The sequence below is a fragment of the Podarcis cretensis genome (genome assembly GCF_951804945.1).
Source record: "Podarcis cretensis genome assembly, chromosome: 4".
Taxonomy (NCBI): Eukaryota; Metazoa; Chordata; class Lepidosauria; order Squamata; family Lacertidae; genus Podarcis; species Podarcis cretensis.
Window position 1 is genome coordinate 22,832,205 of NC_137173.1, and position 26,772 is coordinate 22,858,976.

At 44.4% G+C, this 26,772-nt stretch overlaps 2 protein-coding genes across 2 annotated transcripts in view; both read right to left on the reverse strand.

Annotated features, from left to right (window-relative positions):
- SLC35F2 (solute carrier family 35 member F2) overlaps positions 1–25,175 on the reverse strand; it is a 28,266-nt gene extending 3,091 nt beyond the window's left edge. Inside the window, exons 1-7 of the mRNA XM_079973965.1 lie at positions 24,675–25,175; positions 14,201–14,376; positions 12,383–12,510; positions 10,198–10,357; positions 6,608–6,764; positions 4,098–4,150; positions 3,251–3,405 (exon numbers count right to left, since the gene is read on the reverse strand). Coding sequence (XP_079830091.1) covers positions 3,251–3,405; positions 4,098–4,150; positions 6,608–6,764; positions 10,198–10,357; positions 12,383–12,510; positions 14,201–14,376; positions 24,675–24,853 — 1,008 coding nt within the window. The 5' untranslated portion in view covers positions 24,854–25,175. The remainder of the gene's footprint in view (positions 1–3,250; positions 3,406–4,097; positions 4,151–6,607; positions 6,765–10,197; positions 10,358–12,382; positions 12,511–14,200; positions 14,377–24,674) is intronic.
- Positions 1–26,772, reverse strand: part of ALKBH8 (alkB homolog 8, tRNA methyltransferase) — a gene marked incomplete at its 5' end in the record, with an annotated part of 258,458 nt that overhangs the window by 174,501 nt on the left and 57,185 nt on the right. The gene's annotated exons all lie outside the window — the stretch shown is intronic.

Below are 26,772 nucleotides of genomic sequence, written 5' to 3' on the forward strand. Positions count from 1 at the left end.
TTACCTTTACCTTACATTTACCCCCTTTGCTCCCCTGCTCAAACTTACTGCCCACCTGACTATTCATCGCTGATGCAATGTCCAGTATCTGAGCAAGGGAAAGAGAGGACAGGGAGGGAGGTGGGAAGAGGAAAACAGGACCTCTATTTTCAACACTTGGCCCAACCCACTGCTCCCTCAAAACAGGGCATGGCCTCCAGGAGATGAGGAACACATCTCCTTTCCCAAGAGGCCCTGTATTCTGTCGACTGCAAAAGACCCTCTTGTTGTCCAGGTCTTTGGAGAAGGCTGAATGTGGCTGATGGCCGGCTGTTCCTTGTGTGTTGTGTCGTGAATTCTGTGTTTTAAATTATTTCATTGATATTATGTTGCATATTTTCAAGGCTATAATTTGGCTCTTTTCTCTGTATGCTGCTCTGGACTCCTAAGGGTGCAAATATAATCAATTATCATCATCATCATAGCCCCTGGCGTTATTTTTAAACTAGGGGATACCCCACTGTCAATCTGCTGGTGCCAGCCTTTAGCCTTTGCAGAGAAAAGGAGCCATCCTTTGAAGCGAAACTCCACCCGACCCCCTTTTCTCTCTCCCCCCCCCCTCCCTTGACTGTTGGAACAAACACAGCAGAAGCAGCGCCCAGTTATCTGGGACTTCTGAGATAACAGGCAAGGTCTCCATGGCATATCTGATGTTTCATTGTGTTCTTTTATATTGTGCTGGAAGCTGCCCAGAGTGGCTGGGGGAACCCAGTCAGATGTGAGGAGTACAAGTAATAAATGATGATGATGATGATGATGATGATGATGATGATGATGATGATAGGGAAATGGCTGTAGTAGCACCACTGCACCAAACCCAAAAGATGGAGGTGGCACTTTATCATCATCCCACCATGTTGAGCAGCATTCAGCTGGAACCCACCCAAATTAGGAGAGAAGCTAAGATATCCCTTGCCAAAGTCATCGGCTAATGGATGCTGCTGGGAGTCCTGGTCTGTGGCCATAACAACTATTCTTCTATAGAATCCCAGCCATCTATTTACACAGGAGAATGCAATGCGGGGATTGGGAGGGTAGTGCCCTCCTGCGATTTTGCAGTACAGCTCACATCATGGGGGCCCCTACATCTAGGGGGCCACCATTTCTCCTGCTAAAACTAAAAAGATGCACTTCAGGAAACCTATACAAATTTATTCCGTGCTCCTGATGAATGCAGCCGTTTCGAATTAAGCCTGTCTCCCTGGCTTCTGTCTCCTGGTCGTGTTAGAGAGTGACAGAGTGCTGGGAAAGTGCTGAGGACTGGCTCTTGGAGATGTTGATCCCCATCACCAATCGCCATTTGTGCAGAACGGCACAATGTGCAAAAACCAAATCCTTTTGCTTTTATTATGTGTTTTGACTTTGTTTCATTGCGTATTTTCATTTTGCATTTTTATGCTGTGAATGTCCCTGAGATCTTTGGGGGGAAGGACGGCATTCAAATTTAATAAACAAATGAATAAAATAATCCTGTGGGCAGCAGGATTGCTAAAGAGCTATAAGGGACACCTAATGCATATTAGTCACACATGTGGGTTCACTGCTCACTGAGGACTTGCCTGCTAGAATGAACCCATCATTCAATAAGCAGAAACACTGAAAGCTTCCCTTATACCACTGGTCCAGTATTGTTGACAGAGGCCTCCCGGATGTTTCAGACTACAGTCTGTATCTGCTCCAGCCAGCATGGCCAATGATTAGGGAAGATGGGAGTTGTAGCCCAAAATATCTGGCGGCACCAGCTGGGAAAGCCTGGTCTGTGCTACCGGGCAGCCAGTTCTCCAGGGTTTGTGGCACGAGCCTTCCCAGCCCTCCCTGAAAATGCTGGGGTCTGAACCTGGGACCTTATGCATACAAAGCATGTGCTAGCCAGGCAGAGGCATGAAAATTCATCAGCATCATAGAATCACAGAGTTGGAAGGGACCAAGAAAGTCATTTGCTCCAACACCCTGAAATGCAGGAAATCTTTTTGCCCAGCGTGGGGCTCAAACCAACAACCCTGAGATTAAGAGTCTCATGCTCGAATGACTGAGCTATCCTGAGGGCTGAAGGGCAGGTGACTGACTGAAGCTTTAGAAGTGTGGAAAGTATGCCCTAATCCTCACAGAAACTTATTGGTCTTAGAAGCAAAGGCTGCTACTGGCTGACTTGGCCAGGTCTGAATGTTCCGACACTAATTAACTTAATGCGTTTCCCATGGATTCGCTTATTTCAGAATGGTTTGCCTTTGCAATTCCATCAAGCAGCTCAGTCCGTGAAGTCAGGAGGGAAAGACCATGTTAACCATATTGCATGCAATTATTAACCTACATACGCAGCAGACCCGAGTATAATTAACTTGCATCCTGTCATAGATAATTGCATGGTGCACTTTGTCCCCAAATTCACATCTATAGCAAGACTATTAGGGCCAATTAAAGTCATGCCTGCATGTGCATGAAAGAAAATGTCATTGTGATATTGAGCACAAAATTCTGCCCTAAAAGTACAGTGTGTGTGTGTGTGTGTGTGTGTGTGTGTGTGTGTGTTGTTTTAGAAGCAAGTTCCTAGACATCATACCTGCAACGATATACTTGAAATAAGTGGGCAATGCCTATTGATATAACATACTGAGGCCCCGCGCCGAGGGCCTTCTGGCAGTTCCCTCACTGTGAGAAGCCAAGTTATAGGGAACCAGACAGAGGGCCTTCTTGGTAGTGGCACCCGCCCTGTGGAATGCCCACCCACCGGGTGTCAAAGAGAAAAATAACTACAAAACTTTTAGAAGACATCTGAAGGCAGCCCTGTTTAGGGAAGCTTTTAATGTTTAATAGGTTATTGTATTTTAGTTTTTTGTTGGAAGCCGCCCAGAGTGGCTGGGGAAACCCAGCCAGATGGGTGGGGTATAAATAATATATTATTATTATTATTATTATTATTATTATTAGCCAGAGAAGGCATGAGACGAGGTTTCTGTGTTCTGCAAAGATCCTAGTCACTCCCCTCAACTACCACCACCAGGCAAAACAATGCAGATGGCCAGCTAAATTATGCAAAGTTAGAGAAATTATGCCAATTGATACCTGTGACAGAATTTTGCTGGGGTGGGTGCAGAATGTTAATTATTTTTAGCACAGAGCATGGACAGCCCTAGTTTAGATGCTAAGCCACAGCGATAATTCTCGAACATAGCTTAGCCCCAAATGTCATTGATCTGAAAAACTTGCTCACCTTGTAGTCGAAGAGAAAGAGCCCAAAGAAGAGGCTGTAGAGGTCAGCGGTCAGAATGCCCAAGTTGACGGATGTAGCGCTGGTTACTTTGATCACGACTGGCATGAAGCTGTACAGTCCGAACATGCACAGTGCAAAGGCCAGGAAGAGCAGCACTGCAAGGCAAGGCAAGGGCTTAACATTTAAGGCACCAAATGCTGCTAATAGCATAAAAGTAGGAAAGAGGAGGACAGTGTATTCTCAGGAGCGTTAAACCCGTACAGCTATAGTGAGATAAGAAGATAAGAGAGGAGCCCTCCATGGTTTGACCAAAGGCCAAACTATGCCAGCATCCCATGCATGGCCAACTAGATGCCTGCTATGGGAAGCCCCAACACAGAAATTCAGCCCAGACACTGAGGTCCAGCTCCAAGGCCCTTCTGGAGGTTCCCTTGCTGCGAGAAGTGAGGTTACAGGGAACCAGACAGAGGGCCTTCTCAGTAGTGGCACCCGCGCTGTGGAACGCCCTCCCATCTGACTTTTAGAAGACATCTGAAGGCAGCTCTGTTTAGGGAAGTTTTTAACGTTTGATGTTTTATTGTATTTTTAATATTTTGTTGTAAGCCGCCCAGAGTGGCTGGGGAAACCCTGCCAGATGGGCAGGGTATAAATAAATTAATAATAATAATAATAATAATAATAATAATAATAATAATAATTTGTACCCCGCCATGTGGCTGGGGAAACCCTCTGGGCAGCTTCCATAGAAACCAAAAAGATTATTATTATTAGCAATAGTTCCCTTCCGCTCTTGTTATTATTCGGCAAATGCAAGGTTATTTGCTTCGGTGTTTCAGAGCACACATACCGACTTTCCAGTTCCACTGAATAGAAGCAATGTCTTTATGCTCCACAATGGCTCTACAGGGAAGGTGGGAGAAGAGGGAAGGAAAGAAAAGGAAAACACCAGCATTAAAATATGGGGGTGTGGTTTTCATAGTGATCAACAGTTAATTATAAACAGGCATTTAGGTTATGGATCAACCCTATGAAGGCTTTCTTTGAAGCAAGCCCCCCTGAATTAGAGAGACTTACTCCTAAGGCAGTGGGCATTGGATTACAATCTCTGTGGACAACACACACAAGAGTAAACTTCTGGCACCTTAAATAATGAAGAGGTTTATTATGGCGCAGGTGAGCTGCAACACAATGTTGCTGCTTGTTTGTTATTTCAGCAACTCTATTCCATTCCCCTGGGCCAAACGCCAGAATTTCATGGCTACTGACCACACTGGACTGATTTGGGGCTTCTTCCCACTTTGGGTTTTCCCCCTAATGGTTTTTGGTACTTCTGCAAATCTCTGGGTTGCCCCAAGACCACTGATATCTCCCTCTTATGTATGGGTGACACCATTTGGGCTACGCAAGTAGTGACTGGAACGAGAGGAAATGTTCCACCTGAAACTGTGTTGACTGAAGCCCACTTTATCGGCTATTTATTTTATTAAAATTATTATATTCCACCTTTCGTCTGCTTGATGGAGCCGCAGAAGCAGCTAATACACTTCAGTAAAACAATCAAAAGACAGAATAATAATCCCAAAAACCAACATTTGTAATCCAAGAAAAGCTGAAGCAGGCTGTCTCCTTGCTGAATCAATCTTAAGGGCCAGTGCTGATCTCCAGGCAGTATTAGGACCCTGCTAAGAATATCTTCAGGATTTTAATATAAACCCATAAAATAGCCCCAAGGCTGCAATCAGCGCACAGGCCTACTGCCACTTGTTTCTAGCGACTGCAGTGTTTGGCTGATCAAGAAGCAGAGTTTAATAATTGAAACATGTTTTTTCTTGTTGATCCATTAACAACAGCCAGGTCACATTTGGCCTTTGTTAACTCTGTGGGATTAAAATGGTAATTGAATCACTCCCTTGGGAGAATCAATACTGCCTCATTCAAGGGCATGTTTGCATAATATTCTTCTTGGCTGGAACTAATTCACCATCCGCTGTAGATAAACACTTATTTTTTTAAAGTTGCATTTAATGCCTAGATGGTTATACAAAATGTTGCAGTGTCATAGAATGGCAGAGTTGGAAGGGGCCACCAGGATCATCAAGTCCAACCACCATTGCAATGAAGAAATATTTAGCCCAACATGGGGCTCAAACCCACGATCCTGAGATTAAAGAGTCTCATGCTCTACCGACAAAGCTATCTCAGTGTGTGGACTTCTCCTGTTCAGTGTTCCAGTTAAAACAGTGACGCCTTCTTCCAGGAAACTCAATTTCATTCCACTCAAATTTTCCATCCCGTTTCCACCCCCACCACTGTCAGTTAAGCAAACTGTGCCCACTGAGCATGCTTGGTCTTCACTGGATATTTTTGGGGAGGGGGGGGAGGGTTTCTACTCCTATGTACTTATGCAAACCTTGGTCCTTCCTAGAGCCTATAATACTGCCCTCTCGTGCATGGACGGTGCATTTTCGGCCATATAAGGATCAATACTTGTAGAATGAGTTCACCATCAGCATATGGGATTACTTTAAGAAACACAATTAAGGGCCCTTTGCCAACTATCAACACCATAGCTTCAAGTTTCATTGGAAAGATGCATTTCCAAAATAGGGTGGTCACTTTTTCTACGGACAATGGTGCCTTTCAACACTACTATAATGGGCAGAAGTCGGTCAGGTGAACCGATCTCAGCATGGAGAGATCAAGCAATGGGAAGAAGTGCTGGGTTTGTGCTTACCACTCAACTGTAAAAGATGCAAAAACTCTTGTCTCTAAAAAGATGGCAACGTGACCCAGAAAAACAAGATCTCGGCCCAGAAATGATTAATCCCAAGATTGTCTTTAATCCTACATCTAGCTCATTGAAAGTCAAGGAGATAATTTGAATGAATAATCATTTACAGGATTTGGCATTTCAAGGGACAGCACGTAAGCCACAAAAAGAAAGTTAAAGACACACCAGGAACGAGAAGAACAAATCATGTAACTACTTTGATGTCTAAGGGTGCAGGTCACAACCCAGAGATCCCAACCTATAACTTTATGTTATTTTTGATATACAGAAGATAGAAGAGGTAAGCAAATGAAAGAGATGGTGGAGCCAATTGGGGAGATGAGTAAAAGAAGCGATGTCTGCCCAGTCTCCCAATTTGGGAGAAAATATAAATGTAAAGGACTTCTCCAGGTTGCAACCTGGCAACCCCACAAGACGCCTTTGCTCTTGAACAGGTTAATGGCAATGCTAGCAATGGATTACTAATAACACACCCACCAATTCATGGAAAGGAAGAAATCATTCTGTGATGCAGAAGGCTTTTTGTTTTCTTAATTAGAATTAAAGTACGTATAATAGATCCTTACAGCTGCAGACCGCTGATAATAGTCCCAAACAAGCCCACCATTCCTAGAAACTCCACTCTGCTCAGATTTTTCACAATGTATTCCTCACTCACATTCGAAATGGCATATAAGGAAGCACCAAGGAGGACTAAGACATCGCCGATCACCACATCGGTACCTGCACAGAAAATATAAATTGACACACACAAAAAGAGGGAGGCTGCTGTAAAATCCAACTGGCAGGCATTTTTAATGGCAAAATCAGGTATAAGCACACAGATCATTTTTCCAACCCATGGAACTCAAGGTCTCCTCCTCCATTTTCTATATTCACAGCAATGCCATGAGGTAGCTTAGGCTGAGAGTGAGTGATTGCGACCACCCTGTGAACGTCATGGCTAAATCGGTATTTGAACCCTGGTCTCCCAGGTCCTAGTCCAATGGTCTAACTACTACACCACATTGGCAACTACTGAAGTATTTAAAAAAGTGTGTCGGGTACTTGCCACAGAATGTATTTTCTCTTTCAGCTCAGAAGACATGACTGTGTTTGGACATCATGATAAACCATAGTTCATAAACCATAATTTATCGTGGTTAAAAAAAAACCTGCCACAAGGAGATAAGAAGTTTCTTTGTTTTATCCAATGCTGTCGTTCTGTTTGAGCAACAGCAGACTTCTACTTGTGCAATGGAGCTTCCTCCTCCTTTCTGCAGCCTCCACACACCATCAAAATCTGCTCCAAAGGGGAGGGCTGGAGCAGATTTGGGGTGGGGAGAAGAAGTCCCACTGCTCTGGTGGAACTCTAGGCACATACACTGAATACAACTCCCTACTTCCAATTAACACCCACATTTGTGTCCGAACTTTTATTATTATTATTATTATTCATTTAATTTAATTTAATTTCTATACCTCCCTATACCCAAAGGTCTCACTGTGAAGAACTCTACACTGTGGTTAATTATATATCATGGTTTGAAGTCAGCCTGTTTCAAACAAGTCTTCGTCCGCTGCTGACCACCAGATCTTTGGAGAAATCTGAATTCTAAACAAAACCTTCTTTTCTGAAACATGGTTTTGTGGAATGTTTAAGTACTGTATTGGTCTGGATATAGACTGGACTCCACCCCACCCCACCCCAAACCTGGCTTGGGGTGTAGGCCTACGTTTACGCTTAATTGTGGGTCAGGATATCTTGTTTTGCTGCCTTTGAAAAAGATCTCTGTTTCACGGTGCGGCCTGCATTTGTGGGCAACTTATTTTCAGACCAATATGTACTACCTGTTAGTTGGGCACTTTAGGAAACCAAGCAAAATGTAGTTAAGGGAAGAACAAGACCTTAAGTTCCCCCTCTTACATTAACAGCCTAATTTAGCCCTTTTGTAAAAAAAATCAATACATCGATTTCCGTAAGTTCTCAGTAAATTCCTAAATGGATGCTAAGAGTATGACAGACCCTTTTTCGGTTTGCTTTTGGAGGCCCCGGGATTTAGAACTGTTTTACTAGCTGTAACATGATCCAGTTGTGGGATCTTGCTCAATATTGAATCAATGCTAAAGAAAACACTGCTCTTATTAGAGACGCAAGCTTTTTCACCCTGGCAGGGCTCCTGTTGCTTTAGCCAGCAGAATTTGATGCAAGTTTTTCCTATTGGCATGGCTGGGTTGTGGATTTCTGCCTCTCACACTGCTGGAGATTTGCCAGGAAACTCTGGGCCTTTCTGAGCAGAATGGCTTCAAATCTAGGATAGACTCTCCAACTGGAGCAAACCTGTGGAGCCTGAATGGCAGGTGAGAAAGATCTGACAGAGATCATTGCTAGGTTGCAGGTACTGTGGTTGAGAGGAAGCCTTCGCCCAAATCCATAAAAGGAGAAGCCATCATTATGAAAGCATGCTCAGCACATTTCCATTCAACAAGGAAATACCGTATTTTTCGCTTGTTTTCTGCACCAGACCACAAGATGCACCTAGTTTTTGGAGGAGGAAAACAAGAAAAAAAATATTCTGAATCTCAGAAGCCAGAACAGCAAGAGGGATCGCTGCACAGTGAAAGCAGCAATCCTTCTTGCTGTTCTGGCTTCTGTGATAGCTGCGCAGCCTGCATTCACACCATAAGACGCACACACATTTCCCCTTACTTTTTAGAAGGGAAAAAGTGAGTCTTATGGAACAAAAAATATGTTAGTTCTTTGAGGTATTGTCAGCACTGCATCGGATGCTCACCAGGCCAATCCCGACTCTGCATAAGGTAGCTTCAGACACTCATTTATTGAAGTATTTCATTTATAATACCTGCCTGTCCTACCACAAGGTAGGAGACAGGAAGTTCTCCCTCAGAACAGAACAGAACAGAACAGAACAGGCTTTGTTTGAAGACCCAAGATAATGGAAATGACTCTGGGAGACTGGACCCCCAATAGATCTGAAATGTTGAGCTAAATTTCCTGCCCTATAAAATAAGAAAAAAGCTAGCAATGTCCCACCCATGGCCATACAGCAGGGGCAGGGAGGGGCGGTGGTATATCCTGCTAAATAACTGTTTTTAGGAAAGCTTGTCTTTAAAATCTGATCTTACTGGGGATTTTAAAATGTATTTTATGTAAACTGCCTAGAGGTTTTGTTGATTAAGCAGAACATAAATTGTGTGTGTGTGTGTATTAATTTAATTTCAGAGTCTTGGATTTTAATATTATTACTTTCTTTAGAGATTTCTGTCCTTTGCCAAAAATACTCACAGGGCAGTTAACAAAAACAGGGTAACATGAAACCCTAACAAAACAGAAAGATTACACCAGTTCTCATGAACTGCATAATTAGTAATAATAAAAAAATTACTTATCCTATCAGACTCTGAAAGCCCAACAAAAAAGGTGGTGTTTTACCTGGAATCTAAAAGAATATAAAGATGGGGAGAGATGTACTTAAGTTAACTTAAGAAAGTTTGTGGAAGGTTTCCTGCCGTCTTCAACTCCCCCAGCCCCCTACATTTTCCAGGAAGGCTCCCAGAGGCACTTCCCAAGGGAGAGAGACAGAAACCTTTTCCTCTGTGAACTTCCTTACCTTAGCATCCAAGTCAGAATATAAATTTCAGAACCATGCAGTAGTCGGCAACACATTTTCAGGCATTCTGATTCCATGCATCTTTTTATTTTTCAGCCAGTGATACCAAAAGCCCTAGCACTTCAGAATTCAGGCTTTCTCAACTAAGCACAGAGCAGCAAAGAACACTGATTGGAATTCAACACAGTACTAAATGCTGGCCGTGTGCAAGACCCCCCCCCTGCCCAAAACCTTTTCTGGGTTCCTCCCCCTCCCCAACCCTCCAGGAGCAGACTTAGGGGGTGTGAGGTGATTCACAGGGGGAAGGAGGAGTGCCATTGCATAAGAGGACCTCATTCTGTGCATTCAACAGCTTAGTTGAATCCTGCCCGTATATTTCCCCATCGAAACAAAAACATGGTTATTATTTCCTCGAAGCAGAAGTACTTGACATATTCTGGAATTACTGAAAATCTGATTCAGAGGAAGGATTTGAACACTCAGAGGATTCTCCCATGGACACAATGTTTTTCACATTTCACCATTACATTTTCTCCAGCCCTTACCTTCCCCATTGTGCCTCTCAGCTAACACGTCCGCACCGACCATGGTGCCTACTCCCAGCAGGCAGACAGCAACCGCAATGAAATGGATCAGTTTGTATCTTGCGCGGAGGATGAACCACGATAAAGCCATCAGCACAGGAATCCCAAAGCAGTCTAGGAGCTGCCATGTACAGAAAGACATACAGTCCGGTCATAAAAAGAAGGGCACATGAGGACTAATAACTCCTCCAGGTGGCAAATATTCAATTCATTTATTTATTTTTTACTGAAATTTGGAAAGAAATACAAAAGATTCCTATTGGATATCTTTGTATCAAGACTAAATAGCTAGTCTAAATAATCTAAATAAAAACACAGAGCTGTAAGAGCAGACATAGGCAAACTCAGCCCTCCAGGTGTTTTGGGACTACAACTCCCATCATCCCTGACCACTGGTCCTGTCAGCTAGGCATGATGGGAGTTGTAGAGTCCCAAAACATCTGGAGGGCCGAGTTTGCCTATGCCTGAGTAAGAGGGAGAAGAACAAAATAAGAAAGAAAGGAAAGATGGGGGAAGAGGGAAAGAAAAAGAAAGAGGAACTTTCAATTCTTCAGCTGTCAGCTGTAATAATACAGAATTATTCAACGCATGCACTCCAAGATAACACCCAACAAATCCACCTTCTATAAACCAACATTATCTTCAATCTTCAAGCCCAGATATCATAACTTCATTTTCTTTTTCATGCAAAAAGTCTCTAAGAAGTTTCCAATCCATGGGAAGACATCGGCAAATTAAACAAGGTCGAAACTAGCCAAGCGGTTTTTGTGTCTTTTGATGATGGGGCAGCAATAATAATTTATAATAATAATAATTTATTATTTATACCCCGCCCATCTGGCTGACTTTCCCCAGCCACTCTGGGTGGCTCCCAATCAAGTGTTAAAAACAGTACAGCAACACTTATTCCTGATGCGTAATGTACCTCTCATGCTTAGCATATATTTAGAACAACAGTATTGTCTGGGGTGTTGATAGTTAAACCAGCCCTGCTCTACTCCCCCCTCCCTCCACACACACATATACTGAAATATGTCTCCCTCCTGTAGCATCACTGACCCACAGAATTATATCTGGCATTCGCTGCTTGATCCGTTCACCCTGTTCAAGGAGAGACGGCAATAGGGGTGGCATTGTAGCTATTTTTAACAGAGACAGCCCGGTTGGTGGCATACAACATTGCCTTTAAACAATCTGCTGGTGTCAGCTTGTTCCACAGGGGCCAACCCCTCATGGATCTCTATCTAAGGCGACAGAAGCTGCAATGTTTGCATTATGTTTCTTCCACAGCCAGGCCCTACACATGTTTAGTCAGAAGTAAGTCCCACTGAGTTCAATGGTGCTCACTCCCAGTGGGGCATACCAAGAATTACTGTAGCCTTAATTACCAGGAAACAGCAGCGAGCATCTCACCATTATCAAGCCTCAAAATCTACAAAAATACTTCCTCAAATTGAAAACAACCAGACGAAGCAAAAAGGTATCTTTTATCCAGAGAAAGCAGCTGGAAGACTCCCATGGAGAGGATGTTTTGAGCTGGAGAGGATGTATTTGTATTAAAAGTCATTAGCCAGTTTTCAGAAAATGCATCTGCTGCCCCGTTAACTAGGGGACATCTTTTTAATCTACCAAAAGGTTTCTAACGGATGAATTGGGTAATCACTGCTGTCCTAATTTTAGACAGGACTCTGTTGGATGTTTACCCTCAAACACTGAAACAGTGCTGGAATAGGAGGCCACAGTTCAAATCCCCACTTATGCTCATGCGTGGGTTTTTTGCATCTCTCCCGTGTAAAACAGTCCTACATGGTCTCGAGATTATGTGATGACACTGAGCCTCTTCACTGTCCACTCGTTCTATTTACACCCCTATCTTTCCTTGAAGGAGCTTCTCCCCACCTCCATTTTATCCTCACCACAACCCCATGGGGTAGGTTAGGCTGAGAGAGAACTTGACTGGCCCAAGGTCACCCAGTCAACTTCAAGAGGCTGGGTGGCGATTTAAAGCATGGAGTCTCCCTAGGACTAGCCCATCACTCTGACCAATACATCACACTCGTTTATCGGTGGCTCTTCTCTCTCTCTCACACACACACACACACACACATTTTTAATGTGTAACAAGACTCTTTGCTCTCTATTCTACCTGGACACTTGTTAGGGTGGTATACTGGTAGGCTTTGACGATGGAGTAGTTGGCTTCAACGTCAACTAATCCAAGCAAAATGTACTTCCACCATTTCTTTCGCAGGATCTGCCAGAGGTTGTCGTCATCTGCAGAGAAAGCAAAACACGCATGTCAACGTTTAGGCATGGGTCTGCCTCTCTGGTCCATCTCTTCTACAGAAGCTCCCTCTGTATCCCCCAAAAAATCTGAGTTACATTTGATAGTTTTCTTATTATTATTTCCTCCAAGGAACCCACAGTGACATATGTGCTTCGCCCCCTCTCCATCTTTGGGCCTGTGAGGTAAGTCTGGCAGAGAGCTGGCAACTGGTCCAAGGTCACCGAGTGAGCTTTGTGGCCAAATGGAGATTTGAACCCTGGTCTGACACTCTAAATGCTACATCACACGTGTCTCTATTTGACCAAAGAGGCATCCTTCTTAAGGGCTGTACTATGTTCCAAAGCTCCTCAGAGAGGCCTACCTTACCCATTCTCCGACAGCTTTGCATCACCATGTGAAAAATTTTCTTTTCAACAAGCGTTTGACCAGACAAGTTTTGATATTTCCCCCGCCTAGAGTGGCTGGGGAAACCAAGCCAGACAGGTGGGGTATAAATAATAAATTAATAATAATTAATAATATTAAGCTTACCTTTTTTTATTAGCCGCCACTCATTTCTATTTGTCGTTCATTTTTATTTTACAATACACTGCTTTTATTGTCTAGTTTTACTAAGGGAAAAGTGGAGTACCAATATTTTCTACCGATATAAAATGATAAACAATAAAAGTTTATTTAGCTGTTACGTTTACAGTTCACCTTTCCACTGGAAAAAGAACAAACACCACCCAACCTGACTAACAGTAAAAATCGTAATAAAAAATGACCAATCCACAAATAATGTTTTGAAACATTACTTCTAAAACTTATTTTATCCATACTGTGATAACATATATTATGTATACTTGTTTTTAAAGCCTGTTCATTTTATTGCTTTTTTTCTTATGAGTATTTCTCTTACACTATTTTATGTAAACTTCTTACGAGAATTTTGAAAAAAATGATGTGGTGTATAAATCTTGCTATATAAATAAATAAAATCTAAACATCAGGTTGTTTTTTTAAATGGCACCTTTAGGGAAATACCATATGGAAGGGAACTCTCCATAAAACATCCCCGTGAGGACAGAGTATGAATAGTGGGCATGGAATTCTGAGAGCAGAGGTTAAGTGAAATGGAATGGAGAATCCTGGGCTGACTGACTGGAACAAGAATGCAGTGGTACCTTGGTTCTCAAACACCTTGGTACTCAAACAACTTGGAACCCAAACACTGCAAACCCGGAAGTAAGTGTTCTGGTTTGTGAACTTTTTTTGGAAGCGCCGATTTGAGTGCCACACTTCTGTTTTGAGTGTGACGCTGAGGTCTGTCTGTTTTTGCTATTTATTTTGTGTTTTTGTGGCTCTTTTTGGTTTGTTTTTGTGACTGTGTGGAACCCAGTTCAGCTACTGATTGATTGTGTGACAGCAGTACATTGTTTAATGCTTTCATTTTATGGATCAATGGTCTCATTAGGATAGTAAAATTCATGTTAAATTGCTGTTTTAGGGGTTGTTTTTAAAAGTCTGGAATGGATTAATCCATTTTGCATTACTTTCTGTGGGAAAGCGTGCCTTGGTTTTGGAACGCTTTGGTTTTGGAACGCTTTGGTTTTGGAACGGACTTCTGGAACGGATTAAGTTTGAGAACCAAGGTCCCACTGTACGCCACAATTTTGTGTCGGGGCCCACTTGTACCTTTTCTGAAGGCCAGAATCATTGTGTACACGAGGAAAAGCAGGCAATAGTTGATGAAGCTCTGCAGCATTGGAGTGTTGACCTGGTACTTGTCCGCCAAGTACTGGCTTGTAACCGCAGTCCCACATATGAACAGTGAAAGTATCTGACCCAGGAATAGCGTTTTCACAATATGCCTGCAAATGAGAAAAGTTTAGAGGACCATTATTCTTCTTCATGAATTTTTATTATTATTAACCACATACCAATAATTGGAAGCTTGCTTCTGTTACCTCACGTCAGCAAGTGAAGCGAAACTGTACCAAGAAAAATCATGCCTGTAACCCCCTAAATTTTGTTAGACGTTAGCGCCACCATAGCTGACCATTGAGCAAGCTGGCCACATCTGAAGGCCCACAGTTTCCCCACCCCTGCCCAACAGAATGATCTGGTTTAGCATTTTTTATGGATTATTATTTTTTTACTGCAAATGTATTAAAAGGGGGGAAATAAAGGGGGGAGACACATAAAGAACGGGAAAATACAAACCACCACAGAACTACAACAAACCCATCAGCTCACAGTCACAATTTATTTTATTCACATTGCATCAAGCAAAGCTAAACACTTTGAACCTGCCAAGCTTGCCTAATACTGTATTTGCACTTGGCATCCATCCACAGTTACTTTAGAAACAAACAAAAAAAATTCCACAGAAAAATTTTCCACATCGCATTGCTCAGCACCTCACAGGTTCAAAAGCTTCTCCAGCAGATTCCTTATGCTTTTTATGGTGTGTAGCAAACTATGGAGTCACTGCAAACCAACCTGCGAATTCATTATTTTAAACTCAAGAGAGGCCATTTAAACTTATTTATGTAGCATACATATTTCTAATTCATTCCTAGGAAGCTGCTGGAGAAGTTTATAAAGTACCATATTTTTCGCTCTATAACACGCACCCGACCATAACACGCACGTAGATTTTAGAGGAGGAAAATCCGTAGGCATTCCCTCCATAACATGCACAGACATTTCCCCTTACTTTTTAGGAGGAAAAAAGTGGGTGTTATGGTGCAAAAAATACAGTAATTGAAACGACAGGGGTTATTTCAGTCAAAAGTTCAAAAGGCGGACCGTGACACTATAATTATGACACATCAAAAGCTTCAAAAGGTATAAAGAAACCAATAAAGAGATAAACACACCTAATACAAGACACAAACTGCAAGCCTGTGCAATATGTCCTATCAAAATGTTCTCAGCCAATCAACCATGTATGGTAGCACAAGCATCTCCTTTTGCAAAAGAGAGAGACCGTGAGTGTGTTCAGCATTCACAATTCACCAGGAGCATTTTGAACCTGGCTATTGACCAACTGAAGATGCCCCGGGCACCAGGATAGCTCCTGACATTTCCACCATCTGGAGTTGCATACCTGGGGATCTTGACTGTTTTCACACACTAGCAACACATCCTCTGGAATGCTATGTGTTATATTTTATCTGTTTGATAAATGAATTTCAGGAACTAAAAATTTTCGAGCCAACTGGCCCCAAAATGGCAACTAGGCATTCTGTTTTGGCGACTGTAACCATGGTTTAAGGAGCCATTTGACACCTAGCTTATATATCTGAGTTTCTAACACTGTGCATGTCTGTTGAAGCACTTAACAGGCCCACAATTCACCCAACAATGTGCTGCTTTTTATTTGGTAGGTTGTAGGCCAGGGAATTCAGAAGTGAAATGAAAGTCACAGGGCCAAATACATTTTCTTTAACACCACATAAACATCATCACCACATCTCTATCCCATCTTTTAATCAAAGAAAGCGGTTCTCTCCCTCTCAGTGCTACCCTCCCAACAGCCCTGTGAGGTAGTTAGGTAGGTTAGTTTAGAGAACATGAACTTCATGAACATGAACATGAACGGCCTCGGCCCAGTATACCGGAAGGAGCGTCTCCACCCCCATCGTTCTGCCCAGACGCTGAGGTCCAGTGCCGAGGGCCTTCTGGAGGTTCCCTCACTGCAAGAAGTGAGGTTACAGGGAACCAGGCAGAGGGCCTTCTCGGTAGTGGCGCCCACCCTGTGGAACGCCCTTCCAGCAGATGTCAAAGCGATAAACAACTACCTGACATTCAGAAGACATCTTAAGGCAGCCCTGTTCAGGGAAGTTTTTAACGTGTGATTTTACTGTATTTTTGGTTTTTATGGAAGCCGCCCAGAGTGGCTGGGAAGGCCCAGCCAGATGGGCGGGATATAAATAATAAATTATTATTATTATTATTATTATTATTATTATTATTATTATTATTATTATTCATGGCTGAGTGGGGATCTCAACCCTGGCTTCCCAAGGTCCTAGTAAAATCATGATTTAATGTTAACCATAGTAAATCTTCAGGTGCCTGATTCACAATCACTTAAGCTTTGTTTACTGCATCACAGAAGAGTTAAAATCACCAGAGAGAGCAGCCGAGCCTTAATCACTTGCAGTTGTGTAGCTTTGGGGGCAGCGATGGTTTCTTAACCATAATTAAGGAGGGGGTTCAGGTTCTGCATGTATTGCTAGGCCATGTAAAAGACATTTCGCAGCACAAACTTGTCATCGCCTGCAGAAAACAATCAATAGCGAGATTAGGTAAAGGTAAAGGTACCCCTGCCCGTACGGGCCAGTCTTGCCAGACTCTGGGGTTGTGCGCCCATCTCACTTAAGAGGCCAGGGGCCAGCGCTGTCCGGAGACACTTCCGGGTCACGTGGCCAGCGTGACATCGCTGCTCTGGCGAGCCAGAGCCGCACACGGAAACGCCGTTTACCTTCCCGCTAGTAAGCGGTCCCTATTTATCTACTTGCACCCGGAGGTGCTTTCGAACTGCTAGGTTGGCAGGCGCTGGGACCGAGCAGCGGGAGCGCACCCCGCCGCAGGGATTCGAACCGCCGACCTTTCGATCGGCAAGCCCTAGGCGCTGAGGCTTTAACCCACAGCGCCACCTGCGTCCCAGATAGCGAGATTAATAGATGATAAAATGATGACTTTCTGAGGTGCTGGATAAATTATTAATAATGAGAACACATGTTATTAAAGGCAAATGTGTGGAATTAAATAACCTTTTCTAGGGTTTTAGAAGCACGGCGAAGAACGCTGATGGCAAAAACTTTAGTTTTCCACATGGAAAGAACAGAAAACACACATGCGTAACCAACATCTCCCTCTCCACTAATTCCCCTAATTGTGCTACTGATTGATTACCTATTGATTACCACTGTTCTTATCTATTATTTATCAGCCTATAAATAAAAGAAAAATAACCTTCCCCTCGCAAGCACTTGGATGCATCTCTCTGGGCCGCTTTGTGAAGACAGTAAAGATTAATTGCTTTGGCTCCTTTCTGGGATGAGGTAATGGCAGTGATCTCAGGCAGACATTTAGTTCTACAACGCATGGCTTTGATTTATTCCGTCGGCCATAGACCACAAAAGCTTGTCCCACTCATTAGTTGTCTCGTGTATAGTATACTCCTGCCCAGTCATTTCATTCCTCGGGAGAGACACTCTCAGTAGTGGCTTGTGATCCAATGGTTCGATTTATGTCCTTTCAGTGTGGCAGAACCTGCCCCTTGGAATGCGCTCCCAATGAATGTCAGGCAGGCTCCTGCAGATCTGGCACTTGGGCACCTGCTTAAAACTCATCCAGGCTTTCCCTGAGGGGTAATACATGATGATGTATTAATCTGATCTACTGATTTGTGAGGCATTTTGTACTTGTCTTACGAATGCAATTTTATTGACAAATTTATGCCTTGTTCACTCACTGCCACCCTCCCCACCCTCCTTAATGGTGGTAAATCAATGGATATGGGTTGCACCTCTTTGGCTCCGCCTCAATGTCTGAATGCCCGCCCTCCTTACCAATGACACCAGCGTCCATTCTGAAAATACACACTCCAGTGGCACAGGCCTCACTTCAGCAGAGTTTTATTCCACACTGCTGCAGTATGTATGAAAATCAGGCAGGCTAATCAGGTGGGTCCTCCATTTCTCTCCCTTCCATTTGCTGGCCAGATGGTGAACAGGTGGGGAAATCCAATGAAGCCTGACCTACCTGCATTTTTCAGATATTCACTCATATACTGCAGCAGCTTTGGATCACACCAAGTAAAACATCTCTTGCGGTTTAGAGGCATCATCCACTTTCCAATGAATTGCCTGTTTATCACTCTGCTGTCACTTTGGGAAGCAATCCCAATCAGACTCAAACTCTATGAAATTCAAGTTTTCAGGCTGCTCTTCTGTTTAAGAGAGCTTTAGCCTGCTCAATTTTGAAGAAAATTAAGAAGTAATGAGTAAGCCACAGCGACGTTTCAAAAACATTGCCGAAAAGGCAGTCAGTTCACTCTTCTAGCTCACAAAGCAGCTAAGCGAGTTTATTAACTCACACCGTGAGACATGAAAGTGTGACTGCAGGTAAATGTTTTAACCGTTACTGTTAATGGCAATCCAGGCAGGCGTTTATAAATTAAGAGGGCGCTCAACTGTTGCACCTGAAGCCTAAATTAACTTAAGAGTTGCTTTTACTCCAGAAGTGCTGCATGTACAAATGGCAAGAGAACTTGTGGAGTTGCAATAAGTTCAATATATTTTGGATGGAAGCTGATGACAGGTGATTTTCCCATGCACCTGCTAATATTTGCACTGGATTCTGTTGAAGAACTCCTCCTACCTGATCAAAGTGAGAGAAGATATAATTAAGCTGTTTATTACGATCAGGACTGCGATAAGTGCTAAATGGAAGTTCAACAGTCTCACACTGTTGTTGTACCCACCCTTCACCATCCAATCCCAAGGTGTGGCACAATAATTTAAAATTCAATATTAAAAACCATTCGACACAAATGACTAACAGCAACCTATCTGAGCAGATGTGTTATGCGCTGACAGGCTCTCACTCCTGTTTGCAACCATGCCGCAGCATTCTGCATGAACTCAAGGGAAGCCCCACATAGGGTGCATTGCAGTAGCTCAATCTTGAAGAAACCATTGCATAAACCAGTGTGGCCAATTCTGGAACAGCTGTAGCTGCTGTACTAGTGGCACTTCTAGCCACTGATACTACTTGGGCCCCCAGTGACAAAGTTGGATCCAGAAGCATCCCTGGACTGCAAACCTGCTCCTCCAAAAAAGGAGAATGCAACCCTATCTAGGGGAGGCAATTGACCAGTTTCTCAGGCACTTGGCCACAGAGCCCCTGACTTGCTAGGATTCAAGCTCAGCTTGTTTTCCTCTCCTTCATCTCACCACTGGCACCAGTCCAAGGGACTGCATGGCCTCTCCCAATTCAGATGCTATGGAGAAATAGAGCTGAGTTTCATCAACATACTGATGGCACCTTTCCCTAAAACTCCTAATGACCACTCTCAGCAGTTTCGTATTGACATTAAATAGCATTGAATATAAGATAGTGCCCTGCGGTACCCCATTATGTAATCTCTAGGGCATTGAAAAGCACTCTCCCAATGTTATTCTCTGGTCCACGATTGGATCATGATCAATGGGATAAAGAGCTGATGATAGATCAAGAACAGGAACAGTGTTAGAAACTCAGATACGTTAAATAGGCACCAAATGGCTCCTTAAACCAATGTTACAGTGGCCAAAATAGAACGTCTAGTTGCCATTTTGGGGTAAGACAAGAGCTAAACTCTCGTTTTTCCAAAAACAGACTGGCTTTGATTGATTCTCTGTTCAACACCTGGCTGGTTCAGATGACTACTTGGAGCTAGGTTAAGAACTTTTGAGAAATTAAATAAAAAAAGTCACTTGATCCAGGGACTGTCCACATATCTACTCGCCTATTCCGACCTTCTTTTTCTTAATGGCGGACATTCATTCCACAGTGAACTATGATGTTGTTCACTGCCCCTCCTCAGGCTGCACAGAAAAAGCATTTTGGCTCCTGAAATTCATTCCAATTGTGAGGATAAAATAGAACCAATAGAATTCTACAGAATGTGGTTATTAGTGTGTGAAAACAGTCAAGACACAATGATCCCCATGCAGACACCTCCAGAGATGGTGGAAATGTCAGATACCCTCCTAGTACCCAGGCATCTCCCTCCACTTGCTCGGGGCAAGATAAAGCAATGAAAGAATTCAATTAATAATAATAATAATAGTAACAGCCATGGGCAGGAAAAGCTGCAGGGGTGATGGGGGAGTTGTTATTTAGAGTCACAAAATGGTGGGAGGCCTTTCTGCCATATTTCTACTTTGAATTCCCTTTTCCCAAAGAGACTTTAGAAAGTTGCTGTGGCCCTAAGTTTTAGTGTAGGCCTTAAACTGGCCTCTGTCTTGTTCTGGTAAGGCAATTCTTATGTTGTCATAAGACAGTGGTGGGCAATCTTTTTTCTTTCCTCAACAACAGGAGAGAGTCAGATCACTCTTGCCTGAGAAGTGAGCTGATCACTTCCAGAATGCCTTTAAAATTAGGCCAAAATTAGGTCCTAGGTATCTCCACTGTCCTAAAAGAGTGGTGCAAGAAATTTCCCTGTTCTTCACCATGCTCTTAGTCACTGTAAGGCCTAAATTAACTTTTTTTTTTGGTCACGGGGGCTGTAAGAACAATGGGGGACAATCCAGCATAATTTAAGTACTTTAAAGGACCACTAATTTAAGAAAGAATGGGACGCAGGTGGCGCTGTGGGTTAAACCACAGAGCCTAGGACTTGCTGATCAGAAGGTCGGTGGTTCGAATCCCCATGATGGGGTGAGCTCCCATTGCTCAGTCCCTGCTCCGGCCAACCTAGCAGTTCGAAAGCATGTCAAAGTGCAAGTAGATAAATAGGTACCACTCCGGTGGGAAGGTAAATGGCGTTTCCGTGCGCTGCTCTGGTTCGCCAGAAGCAGCTTAGTCATGCTGACCTCATGATCCGGAAGCTGTCTGCGGACAAACGCCAGCTCCCTCGGCCAATAAAGCAAGATGAGCGCCACAACCCCAGAGTCAGTCATGACTGGACCTAATGGTCAGGGGTCCCTTTACCTTTACGTTTAAGAAAGAAGGGGTTTAGCATGGGGTTTGAATTTCCAAGCAACATTAAGGTAAAGGTAAAGGTACCCCTGCCCGTACGGGCCAGTCTTGACAGACTCTGGGGTTGTGCGCCCATCTCACTTAAGAGGCCAGGGGCCAGCGCTGTCCTGAGACACTTCCGGGTCATGTGGCCAGCGTGACATCGCTGCTCTGGCGAGCCAGAGCCGCACACGGAAACACCGTTTACCTTCCCGCTGGTAAGCGGTCCCTATTTATCTACTTGCACCCGGAGGTGCTTTCGAACTGCTAGGTTGGCAGGCGCTGGGACCGAGCAGCGGGAGCGCACCCCGCCGCAGGGATTCGAACCGCCGACCTTTCAATCGGCAAGCCCTAGGCGCTGAGGCTTTAACCCACAGCGCCACCTGCGTCCCTCCAAGCAACATTAGCTAGGATTAAAAGTACGTCCACTTTAGCCAAGGCATTTCAGAACCTCAGTAATTTGGAATCTTCAGACTGAAGAAAGGAATCTAAGCAACAACTACTCAGTTGTGGTTAATTGTTCTTCAACCTGTAGCCACTATATCCACAGGCCTCAGCCTTCAACACCAGTTGAAACTGTTGTATAATGTCCTCCCTCCCCTTACCGCAATGACATGTTGCAGTCTGAAGGCCTTTTGACGCAAGGGCCTGCCATTCTGCAAAAAAAATATATCACTTGACCTTTCTTCCAGGAGGTAATGCAAGGTTCTTCGTTTAGAATAATACAAGAAAAAACTTGGCTGCCAGTTTAAGAAGCAGAAATTCCTTTGCAATCTGCTCTGCAACCTGGACCTTAAACCTTACAGAGCAATAATTTCCATCAAAAGGTCTCAAGCAAGCAGTTTTATCAATCTCCTATATCGCTTGGCTCTGAAAGAGAGGAGAGCACTGCCTGAGACAACCCCCCTCCCTGTAAGATTCATTTGTTTAATCATTTGGAATTCTATAAAAAAAAGGAAAAAAGGTTACAGAAGCGGGAGACAGGTCTGAAGTCCAATCTGGTCAAGTCCCAGTATAGGGATAAGAGCTTAACCCTTCTTCACTTCACAGAAGGGAGGCAACAAATCATTAGCTTTGCACAAAGCACAGCAATATCTAGCTATGACATTGTCTGTTTATGATGAGAGGGACGGTAACAGTTCAGGTAGGAACATTAGGCCAACTTCCATTGTCACACAAGCGTACAACCTGTGCTGTTTTTCTAGAAAAAGGTGCCAGACCTCACCATGAACACCTCCCTTGTTCTCTTATAAAGGCAATGGCACCCACCTGAGAGGTGCTGGAACTGAGTTTCAGGTGGAAAAAAAGCCCTCCGTACAACCTGAACAACAAAGCAATTTCCAGTCCTAAAAGTGTATTCACCAAGCTGATCCAATAAAACACATTGCCATACCAGTCTTGAGATCAACATCCCCACTGCCTTGCCCTCCCCCAATAAGCAGCAGGGACCTACCTGCCAAAAGCTTAGCGGTTCTGCCCCACCCAAATAGCCACTTTTGCCTCAGGTGAGCTCTGTTTGCAGGGAGGCCTCTATGATCAACTGATTGTCTAGGCCCTGCCGAGTGCTGTGCACAGACCTGCGATTATACCTTTTAAGACCAAGAGGATGCTACTGCCATCATGCTTCAACTTTCCCAGACACATTTGGCCAACTGCTGTTGACAACAGAATATTGGACAAGATGGAGCAAGTCAGTTGCTCAAGACCATGATCTCGGAGTACCAGGCAGAGAGAGGTGTGGACTGAACCTATGTTTCCTGCACCTACACCCATTTCAACAACGACAAACAAGTAAGACGGAAAGGTAGGTGACCTGACCATAACCACAAATGGAGCACAAGGCAGGGTGGGTGGGCAAAGCTAATCCACTAATCATTTCTCCTTCAATTAATTCCCTTCCCAGATGCCCCAAATCAATCCCTCAGCTTTTTGGTTTTTTTACAAAGTTCACACAGTTTTGTTGTTGTTGTTTTTTAGTCGTTTAGTCGTGTCCGACTCTTCGTGACCCCATGGACCAGAGCACGCCAAGCACTCCTGTCTTCTCACACAGTTTACCATCCAATTAATTAATGCTTCAAATACTCATTCCAGCCAAGATTATTTCCCCCCCCCCAGATCCTCCAATCAATTTCACAGCAGCTGGTTCCTCCCCCACCACAAAAATTGGATTTCCTACTCAGATACCCCCCCCCACTACCAAATCAATTCCAATGGAAAAACATTAATTTTCTGCCTGTTCCTTGCAAAAGCAAATAGATGCCAACTTTTCTGCTAGGCTCTCCTTTGATACTCTTTTACAATAACAACCAATATTCCATTATTCTGTCTGCAACTTAAAGGAGCAAGGCTTACAGAGCAAAGAAAACCTGGAATTCAAAACAGCCATCCGATACTGAATCGCCAGCCACCTAATGCATCAGTCTCCCACTACTTTTGTTGCACCACCTCTCTGGCTACTCCACCCATCGGACACTCAGGTGCTGGGCCATGCAAGTACCTAGCTGCAAGCATTTTGTTCTTGTTCACTGGCACCAACATCTCAGCCCAGACCCAGAGGCGACATACCTATGCTCCCTTGCATCCTTGGCAAGGAGATGTGATTTTTGTGCCCTTGGGCTGAGGACCAACCTAACCAATCTCTAGGTTTGGCCCTGCCCACACCCTAAGGAAACTGATCTGCCATCATATGGGCCTCTAGAAGTCTCCTAGGTCCCTTCAGACATTTGTAGGGTGTAGAAAGCTGACTTATGCCAGGTCAGGCTATCATCTAATGTAAGGAACATAAGCTGCCTTAGACAGAGTCAGATGATTGACCCACTTAGCTTAGTACTGTCCACACTGACTGGCAGCAGCTCTCCACGGTTTCAAGCAGGCATGCGGAGGAGATGCTCCTCCAGTCAGCCAGGGTCCTTCCCCACTGTCTACTTTCCAGAGCCTCTGCCAGCAGCATACACAAAATAATAATAATCAGCCGGGAACATTCTGCCTACATAGCATATGCTTCACCGCTCCCCAAATAAATAAATTTCTTTATTCTTTATCAGTCAGCCATAAACCACTAAGACTTAAGCGGATGCACGAAGGCTCTTGTCCGAATACCCCGTGGCGCTCACGAACTAACCACAAAAAAACAAAGTACGCCTTGAGCATGTACAGAGGGCACAGCTGTGGTCAGCCAGCCAACCCCAACCCACCCTACTCAAGTGGAAGGATTCCTCCGCCAGAAAGTGAACGAACTTGCTTCCCACGTGAACATTTCCTTGTTTCCACCCCCACACAAAAGCAGAAAGCGCTCCGACCAAAAGCACGTGCGCCACGGAAGGCGCAGCCCGGAAGCGTAAAGATAACAAAAGTCTGCTCAAAATCGGGTTGTAAACCCTCGAAGGGAATTGATCGGGTGCCAGCGCCTCGCTCGCCCTTTTGTGCTCACCAAGAGCAGAGCTTGTCCCGGACACGTGTCAGAAAGCTGCTGCGGAGGGATCGTGGGGAAACGGCTGCTGGTGTTGATGGTGATGATGATGGTGCCGCCGCTGCCGCTGTTGCTGCAACTGCCGGCGCGGCGGGGTTCCCATTCTTCAGCTCCAAGGAGGTCGAAGGCAAGCCTTCCATTGCAAGCGGCAGCCTGAGCGCAGATCCGCTCTGGAGAGGAGGCGCGGGCGGCAGCAAGCGGCGCGCAGGAGGAAAGGGAGGGGAAAGGAGGCGGGGCCGCCGCTACTGCTGCTCGGCCGACCTCCTCGGATTTGCTGCTGGGTGATGCTGCCGCCGCTGTTCCTCGCTTGTCTCCTGCAGCAAACGATTAACAGTCAGCAGATCGCACAAGCCCGGATCAAAGATGCACAGCGCCCGCTGCCTGGTTGCTTGGGCACCTGCGCCAAAGGGTGCCAGCCAGGGGGAGTCAAAACAACCTCCCAGGTCCTCCCGCTTTTTGTTGCTCGAGGCTTCATAGCACCTGCTGTTAAGAAGACCATAGCTGTCAACTTTCAGATTTGAAAATAAGGGATCAGCAGCCTCACCTGTCCCGGAGACAGTCTACGGGATATCTAACAATCCGGGATAGCAGCGGGAAATGGCGCTGAAATAAGGGAATTTCCCGCAAAAAAAAAGGGAAGGTTGACAGCTATGTAAGAGGCCTGTGTGGCCTTGATGAGAGCTTCCTGTTATTTATGCGTTTGTACCCTTTTCGCTCCTAGGGACTCCAGGCGGCTTACAGATAAAATCAGAGCAGCCGAATTATTATTTTTTAAAGCATTAATAGAATTAAACCCTGTCGGTCTCTAAGGGCTATTAAAAACATTGGGGAAACTGACGGCTTTTAATGCTATCCCTAAGCCTGTTGAAAAAAGGTATTCACCTGCCAAGGGAGCCAGTCTAACTTTTAATGTATTTTTCATCTTTGTTGGAAGCCGCCCAGAGTGGCTAGGGAAACCCAGCCAGATGGGTGGGGTACAAATAATAAGTTGTTGTTGTTATAGCGAGAGAGCAGTGGCATAGTGGGGTGGGGGCACAGGGCACAGTTGTCCTGGGTGCAAAATTGTTAGGGGGTGCAAAATTTCAACCCCTGGTGCTTCCTCAGTACAGCTGCACACTTCTGAGGCTGAGCTCTGCTGAAAATGGTTTCTCCATGCAAGTCAGGAAGTGACTTCTCCAGACAACAGAATGACTCCTCTTATCTCTGCGGCTGAGATTTACTGGGTGACATAAATGCCCTTAGGCAGTTGAATGCACATGCGTTCTCCCTCCCACCTACCCGTCCGCAGAGCCCCAGGTGTTAGCAACTCACTAGAAGGGAGTTCCAGAGTCCGGGAGCTGAGACACTGTGGGGGGCCCCAATCTCTTTTTTGAGGGGGGCCAGGCCCCCTCAATGTTCAGGACATTGCATCAGGGGCCCTCAATCCTTGGTAGCACCTCTGCTACTAGGTGTGTTTGTGAGAGGTCGAGAGAAGACAAAATTGCCTTGTATACACTTGGGATGGCAAAGCAAAGAACCTGTGCCATAGGATTCTGAATGACAGTGGGTGATGAAAACAGCATTATCCTTGCCCAAAGCTGTGCTTTGTGTTTCCTTGAGATTCGTCCTTCTCACATATGTGGAAATGTAGTAGCAAAGTCCAGATTGCCAGTTTGATTCTTCTCGTCTCACATCTGCATATTAAAAGTAGCAAAGCCCAGAGTGGGCCATCTTCTTCGCACCTTGCTTCCAAAGCGGAAAGAACAAATCACAAACAAACACTGCTCAAATGTAACTGCTCTGTTCTGGCTTGACTCTGAGGTGACAGATAGTGAAACTGCAAGGCTTTATTATACAGACTTTTTAAAGAAAGTTGGTAAAGGAAAGGAAATAACGGAATGAAGAAGTGTGATACATGTTTTTAAAAGAAGGCTGTCATGTGTCTGGATTTTCCTGGACATTACCAGGATTTCAAAAGTGTCTGAAAAAAGCTCAACAACTTGGGGGGGGGGGGTCCTGGTTTTTATTTTTGAAAGAAATGTCTCTAACAAATATTAGCTTCCTAGGTTGCCAAATACAA